The 12628-nt window shown below is 34.8% G+C and overlaps 2 protein-coding genes across 14 annotated transcripts; one reads left to right on the top strand and one right to left on the bottom strand.

Moving 5' to 3' along the window:
• Positions 1-478: 478 nt before the first annotated feature.
• Positions 479-8501, top strand: LOC111312273 (SWI/SNF complex subunit SWI3C-like). 13 transcript variants are annotated; one of them, XR_016344041.1, is made up of 11 exons: positions 481-741; positions 870-1388; positions 2135-2670; positions 4002-4365; positions 4454-4527; positions 5144-5256; positions 6134-6192; positions 6298-6479; positions 6875-7021; positions 7191-7624; positions 7745-7962. XR_016344041.1 is itself a non-coding variant. In XM_089764668.1 (11 exons), the coding sequence occupies exons 1-11, from the start codon at positions 723-725 to the stop codon at positions 8067-8069; spliced, it is 2436 nt and encodes an 811-aa protein (XP_089620794.1). In that variant the 5' UTR covers positions 488-722; the 3' UTR covers positions 8070-8205. The 13 variants fall into 13 exon arrangements, 9 of the variants coding, with proteins under 9 accessions (XP_089620814.1, XP_089620818.1, XP_089620821.1 ...); XR_016344042.1 differs by having other exon boundaries at positions 7740-7962; XR_016344034.1 differs by lacking the exon at positions 6875-7021 and adding an exon at positions 8021-8501 and having other exon boundaries at positions 484-741; positions 7745-7838.
• A 204-nt stretch (positions 8502-8705) lies between these two features.
• On the bottom strand, positions 8706-10454 carry LOC149520532 (metal transporter Nramp7.2-like). The gene is made up of 4 exons (XM_089746071.1): positions 10253-10454; positions 9991-10139; positions 9157-9238; positions 8706-9058 (listed from the first exon to the last, which is right to left on the bottom strand). Exons 1-4 carry the CDS (start codon positions 10452-10454, stop codon positions 8706-8708), a joined length of 786 nt encoding a protein of 261 aa, XP_089602197.1.
• Between the last annotated feature and the right edge of the window lie 2174 nt (positions 10455-12628).

The following is a 12628-nucleotide window of genomic DNA, read 5'->3' as shown; positions in this document are numbered from 1 at the left end:
TGTTTTCTAATAATTTGGTATTATTATGCACAGACACTGTTCACTTGTTCGGCTTCAATATTGCTATAGTTTAACAATTTTGCTTTTGACCAGAATCGAACGTCTTCTCTTAAATACGTTAAAACTTTAACTATTTTCTCTTATATGTTTTTGTTTTTAATTTTTATAGTAAAAATATTTTATCCAAACATATTTTTAAATTTAATAAATTAAAAATAAAAACAAAACAAGAATTTTAAAAAATAAAATATAAAACACATAACAATATCAAATTACCCTGTCATAATGTATGCCTTTCAATATTGATTCTTAATTCCTTATATCAAAAGTAAATTTTTTTTTCCAATATGGTAAAAGGTTAGTGAGGTATAAAATGTAAAATAAGAAAATATAATAACAAAAAAAAAAAGAGAAAACAATAAAATCTGTTTTTGTTTTTAATTTTAGTTAGTTTTGTGGAAGGGGTAGAAATAGAATCAGCTAAACTAACAGCTGTTTCACCAAAACCCCCCCAAACGAAAGCGGTCGAAGTCGAAGGGCACGGAGGGAGAAGGAAACCGAGCAAACGAAAAAAAAAAAAAACAAAGGAAAAATAAGAAAAAAAGCCCTATCCTCTTCTCTCTCCCTCACAGTCTCCCCCGACTCTTCCCTTCCGACAATTCGACCCCACAATTTCTCCGCATTTCACTCTCTCTAAATTCCCCTCTCAATACTCAAACCCAATGCCAGCTTCTCCTTCAGGCAATTTCTCCTCCTCCTTTTTTTTTTTTTTTTACCATTTTCCCTCTCCAATAATAATTATATTAAATTTACGAAATTGCCTATTTCCATTTTTCTCTGATTTAAATAAAATTAATTTTTTTTAACAGATGGTCGAGGTCGATGGAAGAAGCGGAAGCGAGAGCGAAGAGCCAAACACCACCAAGGAGAAAACGACGTCGTTCCAGAAGAAGACGAAGAAGACGAAAAGAACAACAACAACGACGACGACCTCGATAACCACCGTGACAACTCCGGGGACGACGCCGCTGGAGCCTTTACGGATCCGTCCTTAGCGGGGCCCAGCGAGAGTGAGGTCCTGACAAACGGTGGAATTCGCATCTCGGAGTTCCCCGCCGTGGTGAAGCGGACGGTGAAATGTCCTCATGGTTCCGTTATGGCAATCGTGGCGGCTGAACGGGCGGGTTTGGTTGGGGATAGTAAGGGGCACCAGCAGGTGGCGATGGCGGTTTTGGAGAATGTTTCACATGGGCAGTTACAGGCGGTTTCGTTGGAAGCTCCCGTTGTTGATCCGGAGAAGTATGTGATTACCCCTCCTCCTATAATGGAGGGCTGTGGTGTTGTTAAGAGGTTTGGGAGTAGGGTTCATGTCCTGCCGATGCATTCAGGTTAAATTTTGCTCTCCTTTTAATATCTCTATTCTTTAAACTTCTGCTTGGTTTTAGTTTCCAGTCTGACTAGGGCGAACTGAAATATATTCTGGAAATAACTCTAAATTTTAAATAACAAGAAGGTTTAATTTCCACAAGTTTCTAATAAATGAAATATATAACTAGATTAAGCTTATTTACGTTAATTTACTAAGTTTATTTAGATGTTTCTATGATGTTTTGTTGAAATTTGGACTTCTTTCCATAATGCTTAGTGTTACATGGGAATGATCTCTTTAAATACTGTTAATATTAGTGGGATTGAAGAGTTCGAAAGGTTTGACTTTCTTTGGATGTTTCTAGTGAACCTACTCTTGCTTACTTGCTTGTATTAAGATGTACTTCTGCAGAAGTCTTGGGGAAGTATTTACTTAAGTTCCTTTGTGTATGTGACTTGATTATTACCTAGGGCAAACCTTGGTTTGATTGGACTCTTAAGAAAGGTCTTGATTTAGTTCAGACGAGAAATGGAATCTAAATTAAAACAAAAGTTAAGCAATTTACACTTAGGTTGTTTCCGTTTACATGATACGAGTTTCATGATATGTCTGTTGGTTAAAGAGTACAAACAAGATATTACCACACATTCTTTTTGTTAACCTCTTAGCTAAATCTTGCGCCCTCTGTTGCTCGCTTTGCACTTGTTTGTCTTCTTATTTGTGTATTAATATTTGGTTGTGTTCGTGGGATTCCCTTGCAAGCAGAGTGGTTTTCACCAGCCACAGTGCATCGACTAGAAAGACAAGTTGTGCCACATTTTTTCTCTGGAAAATCACCAGAACATATGCCAGAAAGATATATGGAATGTAGAAATCACATTGTTGTCAGATACATGGATAATCCAGAGAAGAGAATCACAGTTTCTGATTGCCAGGGGTTGGTAGATGGTATAAATAATGAGGATTTAACTCGAATTGTTCGGTTTCTTGATCACTGGGGAATTATCAATTATTGTGCAGCTGCTCCAAGTCATGAGTCATGGAATGGTGGATGCTACTTAAAGGAGGATCCAAATGGTGAGGTTCATGTGCCATCAGCTGCTTTGAAGTCTATTGATGGTTTGATCAAATTTGACAAGCCAAAATGTAGGCTTAAGGCAGCTGATGTTTATTCATCATTGTCATGTAATAATGATGATTTCTTTGACTTGGACAATAGAATACGAGAGCGCTTATCTGAAAACCATTGCAGTTGTTGTTCTCAGCCTATTCCCACTTCATATTATCAGTCACAGAAGGAGGTATGTGACTCTTATGCCCCTGTTAATCTTCATTTCTTTCATGGTAAGTCTTAATAATCCTTCTTTCCATTAATCATCTAACCAATTTATTGCTGCATATGTACAATTTTTATCTTAAAAATTTAATGAACTGCAGAAAAAAAATTGACTTAGGACCATTTAACATAACAAACACTCGGCCATGCATGATATGAATCAGAATCAGAATTACCATCTACGAGGGGATGGGTTCCTCTGTATTTTATTAATGGTCTTTTTCTTTTGGATTTTGGGAAAAAATTAATACCTTTCTAGATGTTGTTAGAGAAAACGCTTTTGATTTAGGATTTTGGGCAGGCTTCAATATATCAGCATGTTCACTGCTTTAGCTCACATGCCGCTTAGGTTGGGGCTCAAATGCTGTCATCTTGATTACTTATCTGGCAATGTATACTTTTTTAAAATCAGTAGGACGTGACAATACCTTCAACAATGTAAATGGGCTAGTGAAACGTTAATATTTTAGTTTTGGGGAATTTTTCTATTGGAATTTGATTTTTTTTTTTTTTTTTTGGTAAGGAACTTAGTGATTCCATCTCTAGATGCAGTTTCATAATGTTAGGAACACTAGGACCTGTTCTACTTGCTTTGTCCGAAATGTTGTTCTATCTGATCTCATCCATCAAAAGAAATGAATTTATACTATGATTGCTTTAATCTATATGAAATGAAAGTTGCTGAAAGTTACATTTCTTAATCGATGTGAGCATTCTAGGTACTTTTCTACCTGGTTTTGGTGCCAGGAAGGGAACAACTATTGATTTCTATCCTCATTTGTAGACAAGAAAGTTTCTTGCTAAAGCATGCACTTATTTCTAGTAACTAATTCTAGTTCAGTCTTGGATGTTGTTTAGAAAGCTGAGTCAGAGAGTGCTTGGCATGACTTGATTTGGTATCTGAACATCTATTAACTCTTTCAGTGAGTAGTTTAAGTTACTTTGGGGGTGTATTTTGGATGTAATAATTGATTGTGGAAATAAGGCATATAAAGTAAGACATTCAAATCAAGAAAATCAGTTAGAAAAGATCTTAACATGATTACTTGCTTAAAAGTATTCAGAAAATTGAATCATGAGGTGAACACTGGTTTGATTCCTGTGTAAAAGAGCTAAATTTTGTTAAGTTGTTGTGGAGCTAAGTTTAAAGTGCTGTTCCTGGAGTCTGAAACGTTAAAGTTGCATATGAACATGGAGTGCTGATGGAATTAGTAAACTTTGTCTTTCAAGATGTCGGTTTACCTAAATCATGATGTTAATTATGCTCATTTGTTTCTATTATTGGCTGATTGACAGGTTGATACACTACTTTGCTCTGATTGCTTCCATGATGGGAGATTTGTTTCTGGTCTTTCAAGCATAGATTTTGTTAGGGTAGATTCAACAAAAGATTATGGTGACCTAGATGGAGAAAATTGGAGTGATCAGGAAACATTGCTACTGCTTGAGGCAATGGAAATTTACAATGAGAACTGGAATGAAATAGCTGAGCATGTTGGCACTAAGTCAAAGGCACAATGTATACTTCATTTTCTACGCCTACCCATGGAGGATGGCCTATTGGAAAACATGGAAGTTCCAAGCATGCCCGAATCGGCAATTGTTTCAAATGGAGATGGCCGTGGAAGATTGCACTCAAATATGAATGGGAGTTTACCAGGTTTCTTATTTACTTGGGGTCTTTACCCTCCATGGAAATGAAGACTTTATGTTTGTAAATCCTTTTTCTAACTTTGCATGCTTTTTAGGGTCCAGCCTTCAAGATGCAGATTCTGAAAGAAGGCTTCCTTTTGCGAATTCTGGGAATCCAGTTATGGCTATGGTACTTGACTAGTTTATTCAGTCACCTAATTGCTCTTTCACACTCATTTATTAGTAACTTGAGATTCATAATTGTGAATATATCACTGTGGAGAGAGAGAATAAAATCAGTTATTATTTATTTCTCTAATAATGGCCTCAAATTTAAGTTTGTTAAATTTGATACTTTCTTGTATTCTGCTGGTATCCTGGTAACCATCTTTTTGCACAAGAGAAATATGGAAGATGGAAATGCTGCTAATATTGGAATTATCTTTTTGTCTTTTTGGTCAGTCAAATAGTGGAGTGTTAAGACAATTTTTTGGTGTTGTATCAAAGCCAAATATAAAGATAATTTCCTTACTGCAACAGGTACGTTGGGATGAGAAATATTGTAAAGAGATCAAAAGAAAAAAATGAAAGAAGCTGATGAGGGTTGAATTGCTGCCTTAACAATTTCCTGAATTAGACACCCTTTATTTTTGAGTATTTCTTTTTATCATTAATGGGTTCTAAGGTTCCATGCAAGAGGAGAAATATTGCCCCAAGAGATAGTTATGACAATTTTAAACAAAGATGGATCTAATTGTATTGCTAGCTTTTTCATGCATTGGTCTAACTAGTTGAAAATTTTCTAGGTTGCTTTTCTGGCATCTGCTGTTGGACCAAGAGTTGCTGCTGCCTGTGCCCATGCATCCTTGGCAGCATTGTCTGAAGATGTACATAAGGAAGGTTCAGGGCATGGTAATAGGTTAGTGCATGTCGTTGTGTTTCCTAAACCTTCAATGCTATTATGATGAGGTTCTTCTTTAGTATCACTTTTATGGGCATATCATGGCTTCTGGGGGTGTGCATGGTCTGGGTGGCAGTTCTAAAGTTAGGATTGCGGACCATTCGGTATTGAAAATTTTTAACCATGGACTGATCCATCGCTCTCTATGACCATGGACCACCCATGCAGGGTTGGGTTGGGTCTGGTGCGGTCCTGGGTCGATCTTAGATTTTAAAATTTTTTTTAAATATATAATTAAATAATAACTTTCTAACATCACAATAAAAATTATAATTGTGTAATTCAAATTCACAAAATCACATACAATTCATATTACAATTAAATATTACAAAATTTAAACAGCAAATATCCACAAGTTTACAAAGAAAAATCTTCAAACTCAAACATTATAATTTACATTTTTATTGACTTACGATAAGAAAAAAATAAATTAACAAGAAAATTTGTAGGATACAGAAAAATGATAAGAACTGAGTTACACAAAGGTCAGTCTTAAGAGTCCGATCCTATGGTCCAATCCTTGGGTCCAGAGTTTGTGGGTAAGGACTTAGGACTGTGGACCACCCTAATAGTGTCGGTCCTAAAATATTTAGCCATGGACTGCCCATCAAATTTCAGACCATCCTAAAACCAATCCAAAACTGTTGGTCTAGGGTGGCCCATAGGTGACCCTGGATCATTGCGTACCCCTAATGGCTTCTATCCAACTCATGAAGATTATATGAATTAAATATTGAACATATCATTGTTTTTATGGTATTAGACCAACCTAAAGCTTTTTGATCAAAATTTCACATGTTAATTTACTAATTAAGATCCATTTGGAACTGTGAAGGATGAACATGGAGAGTGTACATATTAGAGAAGGTTTTCATGGTTCTATTAATCAAAAAGGTAGGCCATAAGTTTAACTGTCACTATTTTCACTATATTTTCATTCCTTTTCTCTCACATATTAGTTTTATGTATTTTTTGATAATTTTTGTGTAAAAACTTCAGAGGAGAAGACAATACACGGTTCATTTGGTCAAAATGACACAGAGGTTCATCTACTATCTGCAGAAAAAGTTAAAGCTGCTGCTAAAGCTGGCCTCGCAGCTGCAGCTATGAAGGCAAAACTGTTTGCAGATCACGAGGAACGAGAAATTCAAAGGCTATCAGCTAATATCATAAACCATCAGGTATTTTTCTCGTCTTTTTTCATGTGCATTTGCTATTCTAGCTATATATTCCTAGCAATATGTGAAAAATTGTTGGCTGAAAGCATAGTTGACCTTCCTTTAAAGACTCGAAACCAAGGCCTAGGAAGACTTGTCATGATGCATTAACCGCATCCATTGTTATTTAGCCTAAAAAATGTTAACAATAGGAAAGCCGAAGGTGCAAGCCTTTGTTTTTGAGACCATAAACTAAACTTAGATATGTTTTAAATTGGAAAGAATCATTGAGAAGTTCTACACTTGTCAGGACCTGCTTCAAAGCTAGATTGTGTATGTCATTATGCTGCTTCAAGTTGAAGTTTACATTTTTCTTTAGCTCTTGACTCACATTTCTGTTACACTCATGGATAAAGCAGGAGTCCCTGGCTGGAGATTGATAAGTGTGTTTTCTGTTCATGCTTTCAGAAACCAGAGGCTACTAAAGAGTATCAAATCCCTTTATTGAGATGCCAGTGCCCCTTTAGCGTCCCCAATGAGTTTCTACCTTTTATCATTGTTTTAAGGTTTCTTCCACATATACTTCATGTGATTGTGGTGGATGTAGGAAGATGCAATGATTAGATGTTTGGCGCTTCCGTTGAAAATTCATATTCTTGGGACCTCATAAACATTCTATTTTGTCTTGCCTTTCATTTGTATTGTAGATAAACTTGTTTTCAATCTGTATCTCAGTTGAAGAGATTGGAGCTGAAGTTGAAGCAGTTTGCAGAAGTGGAGACCTTACTCATGAAAGAATGTGATCAAGTAGAGAAAGCAAGGCAAAGGTTTGCTGCTGAGAGGGCCCACATTGTATCGGCTCGACTTGGACCTGCCGGAGTCACTTCACAGATGAGTCTACCTGGTGTTGCTTCTCCCATGGTTAACAATAGCATTGGCAACAACAGGCAGCAGGTAATGTCTGCCTCGCCTTCACAGCCAAGCATTTCTGGATATGGCAGCAATCAACCGGTACATCCCCATATGCCATTTGTGGCACGCCATCCAATGTTTCCAATGGGCCCAAGGGTGCCCCTTACGGCCATGCAGTCATCCACTTCATCTCCGCCTAATGTCATGTTCAACTCCCCAGGGAATGCACAACCCACTCTTAATCATTCACTTAAGAGGTCAGTATCTGGGACTAGCTCTGGTCTAGGTTGAAATGGAAGGCTCTGAGTGTAAATTTGGATTTTATGGTTGAATTCCATTGCTGTTGTTGCTGACTTTCTCTACTTCGAAAAGAACAGGTAGCCTGGACAAATGGTGGAAGCATCTTCCAGCGTCTATGTATAGAAGTTTAACTGAAGCAATTTTTAGGGCTTGTAACGTCATACAATTAAGGTAGCATTTTAATTATGAATTCTTGAGATTAATTAACACAATTAATTTTGTATAATAAATTATTTAAAAATTTTAGAATGTCCCAAGAGAATGGAATCTAATTTGTGTTTTTTCTTGCTGCTTACACTCTTCCTGCATGTTAAATGTTTTTTTTTTTTTATCTTTTTCTTTTTCCGCGGTAGATCATCTCTGATCAAGTACAAATGGTCAAATAGGGCTCGTGACTGGTGAGGCGGGAAGAGTGATGAATCATGTATTTGTTATTTCATTGTTGAACTTTATAAATGAGCAATTGCGATGGTTTCTACCATCTGAGCATAGCATTTATAGTTGCTAGTAAACAAGTAGTAGCATATATATAATATAATGATGCATTACAGACAAGAACTCTGAAGAAATTGAAGTCAATACTCGAGAAAGGGGAAGGAAAAAGGGAAAGCATTTCAAAAAATGAAAATGTCAGAAGGCGTTTGAGGAGGTATTAAAGATTTGATTTTGTTTCGGATTTTTTTCTTCCTTTATTTATATTAGAATTTTATCTTTATGATGTAACAAAAAAAAATGTTGGCCTGATAGTAGTTTGTAGTCTATGGGTAGGGTAGAGACTAGAGTATTGAATTTTTAATTCATTATAGAATGTTGAACTTTATAGATTGGTATTTAATTTTTTATAATCTCAAATATTAAAAAAAAAAAAATACTGAACGGGTTGAACTGCATGTTTGCTATATGCGTGAGTAGACACATGAGCAAGATGTCATCTCTATTCATTAACTTAAACTATAAATTATAAACAAGAACGGAAAGAAAAAAGGGAAAAAATGATGACATAATTAATCCCTTATTACAAATTCTTCAATGGAACTATTAGACATAGCTTTGACAACTAAAGGTTACAAAAGCCATCTCGTGTGACAGTGGGATGTCAGCTAAATCCAGTCTGGAAGGAACATTGTCAGCCTGCAAACATTCATCAAGCTTGCCTAGCCCACTTTCTATTCGAGCCTGAGCTTCTCGGCCATTCTTTTCAGGCTCGACATAGGTTTCAACAGTGTCTTTTCGGAATGTTACATAAATGACTATTAGGATGTAGATTGCCATTAGAGGAAATACAATGATTCCAATGAATACGTTTCCAACTTTTGGTAAATCATTGTGAATCAACCAATCTACAAAGGCTGTTGTTAGATAATAGACTTTGATGCCGATGATTCCAAGGCCTAAAATCCATGAAATTACAATGATCTGCAAGCAAAGACATGATGAGCTAAAAATTTAAGAAAACAGGAGAAAAAAGAAACTAAAGAAGACTACTCACAACTATGGAATTCTTGTGTTGGGCTGCTACTGAATTTAAGAAGTGGGATTAGAGCAAATGGTAACTCAAATGAAAGAATCATCTGCAAAATCCATTATGAAAATGACAATAGTCTAGGTAGCTTAAAGCATGGATTATTGCATGTGTGTGGGTGCGTGTGGGTGTGTATATATATATATTTATATATATATATTTATATATATATATATATATATATATAAGTCAATCTTACTTATTTTCTGAGGACCGATGCAATGATGATTAGTCTGCCGGCTCCTTGTGATCCACCAATGATGGACACAATAAGATTAGGTGTAATAGCAATGCACTTAGTTATCCGATAAGTGATTAGTTTAGTCGATTAAGTTTGTTATATTTGATGAAAAGATCTTGAGTTTGAGTCTTATCGGTGGTTACTTGTGAAGTCATTTCGAATGCATTGTAATTATATGTTTTAAGTTATCAGATACGATATATTTTGACATAATCTGAAAGATTGAGCAATTTATCTATCTTCAAATTTTTTTTAAATATGGCATATCTTGTCCTGACATAAAAAATTAAACAACCTATTTACCATCGAATTTTTTTTTATCAAAAAAAAAAACTCACCCATTTTTTCATCTTAAGATTCAAGAAATGCTGAAAGAAACATCAATAATAAAGATTAAGTGTCATTAGATTAATAACTAAGCTTTCAATATTAAGGGTCCTAACACAAAATCTCAAGATCTGCAAAGACCAAAATCATAGATTTTGTTGTTGTTAATTAGGAATATTAGCTTCTTAATTTTACTTTTTCATAATGAATTTTAATGTGACGTTAGTTTGGACCTTAAGCAAGAAAGAAGCAGAATTGAGGTTAAGGTCACTGCAACGATCTTGATTATCACTAGAAAGATTATCCGCTAAGCAGACAGTGCCCGATACTGAAACAACCGCTAAGTTGATCAAAAACGCCACAAACAAGGCGAAGCCACTCTCTATCAAGAAAAATTTACAAGCAGCCTGGACAAATTGAAGAAATTGTTTTACATGTCCAAATACGAGAAAGTGATGTCTTGCGATTTTATTAAATCATAAATTAAGATATGACCTTCCTTTAAAGACTTGAAACCAGGATTATCATGTTGCATTAACTGCATGCCATTGTTATTTAGCCTAAAAATGTTAACAATAGGGACCAACTGGAGAAAGCAAGGCAAAGATTTGCCGCTGAGGGCCCGCATTGGATCAGCCCGATTAGGACCTGCCGGAGTCACTTCACAGATGAGTCTACCTGGTGTTGCTTCTCCCATTGTTAACAATAACATTGGCAATAACAGGCGATAAGTAATGTCTGCCAAGCCTTCACAACCAAGCATTTCTGGATATGGCAGCAATCAACCGGTCATCCCCTTATGCCATTCGTGGCACGCCAACCAATGTTTCTAATGGACCCAAGGGTGCCCCTTACGGCCATGCAGGCATCCACTTCATCTCCACCTAATGTCATGTTCAACTCTTCAAGGAATACACAACCCACTCTTAATCAGCCACTTAAGAGGTCAGTATCTGGGACTAGCTCTGGACCAGGTTGAAATGGAAGGCTATAAGTGTAAATTTGGATTTTATGGTTGAATTCCATTGCTGTTGTTGCTGACTTTCTCCACTTCGAAAAGAACAGTTAGCCTGGACTAACGATGGAAGAATCTTGCAGCTTCTATGTATAACAGTTTAACTGAAGCAATTTTTAGGGCTTGTAACATTATACAATTAAGGAAGCATTCGGATTTAATTAGGAATTCTTGAGATTAATTAAAAAAAATTAATTTTGTATAATAAATTATTTAAAAATTTTTGAAATGTCAGAAGAAAATGGAATCTAATTTGTGTTTTTTCTTGCTCCTTGTACTCTTCCTGCATGTTAATTGTTTATTTCTTTTTCTTTTTTCCTGGTAGAGCATCTGAACAAGTACAAATGGTCAAATAAGGCTCGTGAGGCGAGGAGAGTGATGAATCATGTATTTGTTATTTCATTGTTGAACTTTATAAATGAGAAATTGCTTTGGTTTCTACCATCTAAGAATAGTGTTTATAGTTGCTAGTAAATCACAATCTGTCATAGATATTTGTACTCGTCGATTTTTAAGACTTTAGTCTTTCTAGTATTATCTAAAAGAATTTAATTTTTATAATATTAATTATATTTTAAGAATTTCAATGTAATCATTAATAATATTAAATTTTATCTATTAAATAATTGATGTGACAATTAACATAATATTTTTATTAATTTTAACATTATTAATATTAACGTATATTATAAATTTTGATCACGTGAATTATCGAAAAGTCACGTTAGCATTAATACAAATATTTCTTAAAGTTAATAATACATTAATATCATTAACAAAAAAAACTCTAAAAATAAATAAAAAAATTGAAACCAAGTTAAAGAAATTCTTCCCGCAACAAAAAATCCCCAAATCCTCAACCCTAATTGAAAGGTTCAAGTGCTAGTACCACTGATTCTTCTGTGGAATCAACGAAAACAAAAAATTTAAAAAGAAACACATTTCTTTCAATAGTTGATCCTGTTGCAAGTTTTGCAGCTCTTGCTTTTCTGATCATTCTTCTATCCATCTATTGTTATAAAAAGAGAAAAGACAGCAAGTTGGCTTCAACTTCCTTGCTAATCCACCCAAGGGATCCATGATTCAGATAATATGGTTCTAGGAGTGGTTCTGCAAGCAAAAATAGTAGCAGCATTAGGGAGTCTCATGTCATTGAAATTGGAAATTTGATCATATCAGTTCAAGTTCTTAAAAATGTGACAAAAAACTTTACACTAAAAAATGAGCTTGGCTGTGGTGGCTTTGGTGTAGTTTATAAAGGGGAACTAAATGATGGAACACAAATTGCAGTTACAAGAATGGAAGCTTGTGTGATTACAAGGAAGGCTTTGGATGAATTTCAGGCTGAAATTGCTGCTCTTTTAGCACCATCCTTTGGTTTCTATTTTAGGTTATTATATATGGGATTCTAATTAAGGTCGAAGATTTGATGATATTTTTTTACGTAAAGAATTTTTTTAGCTTTTAGGATTTCAATAGTTTTTTTTATTTTCAGAGTTTTTTTTTTTGGTGTTAATGATATTAAGATATTATTATGTTTAAAAAATATTTGTATTAATGCTGACATGATTATTTAGTAGTCCACGTGATCAAAATTACATCAGTCATTTAATGGATAATATTTAATATCGTTAACAATTGGATTGAAATCTTTAAAAAATAATACTATAAAGAATAAATTTTTTTTAAATAATATTAAAGAAATTAAATTCTAAAAAATCGATGAGGACAATAACTTATGACACATTTTGACCTTGTAGTAAACAATTAAAAGCATATAATGATGCATCACAGACAAGAACTGAGAAGAAATTGAAATCAATACTCAAGAAAGCGGAAGCAAAAAAAGGAAAGCA

This window comes from Durio zibethinus, chromosome 1, assembly GCF_047325235.1.
Source record: "Durio zibethinus cultivar Kanyao isolate XHJ-2024 chromosome 1, ASM4732523v1, whole genome shotgun sequence".
Taxonomy (NCBI): Eukaryota; Viridiplantae; Streptophyta; class Magnoliopsida; order Malvales; family Malvaceae; genus Durio; species Durio zibethinus.
The sequence above is the reverse complement of the archived record's forward strand: the minus strand, read 5'-3'. Positions and strand labels throughout refer to the sequence as shown.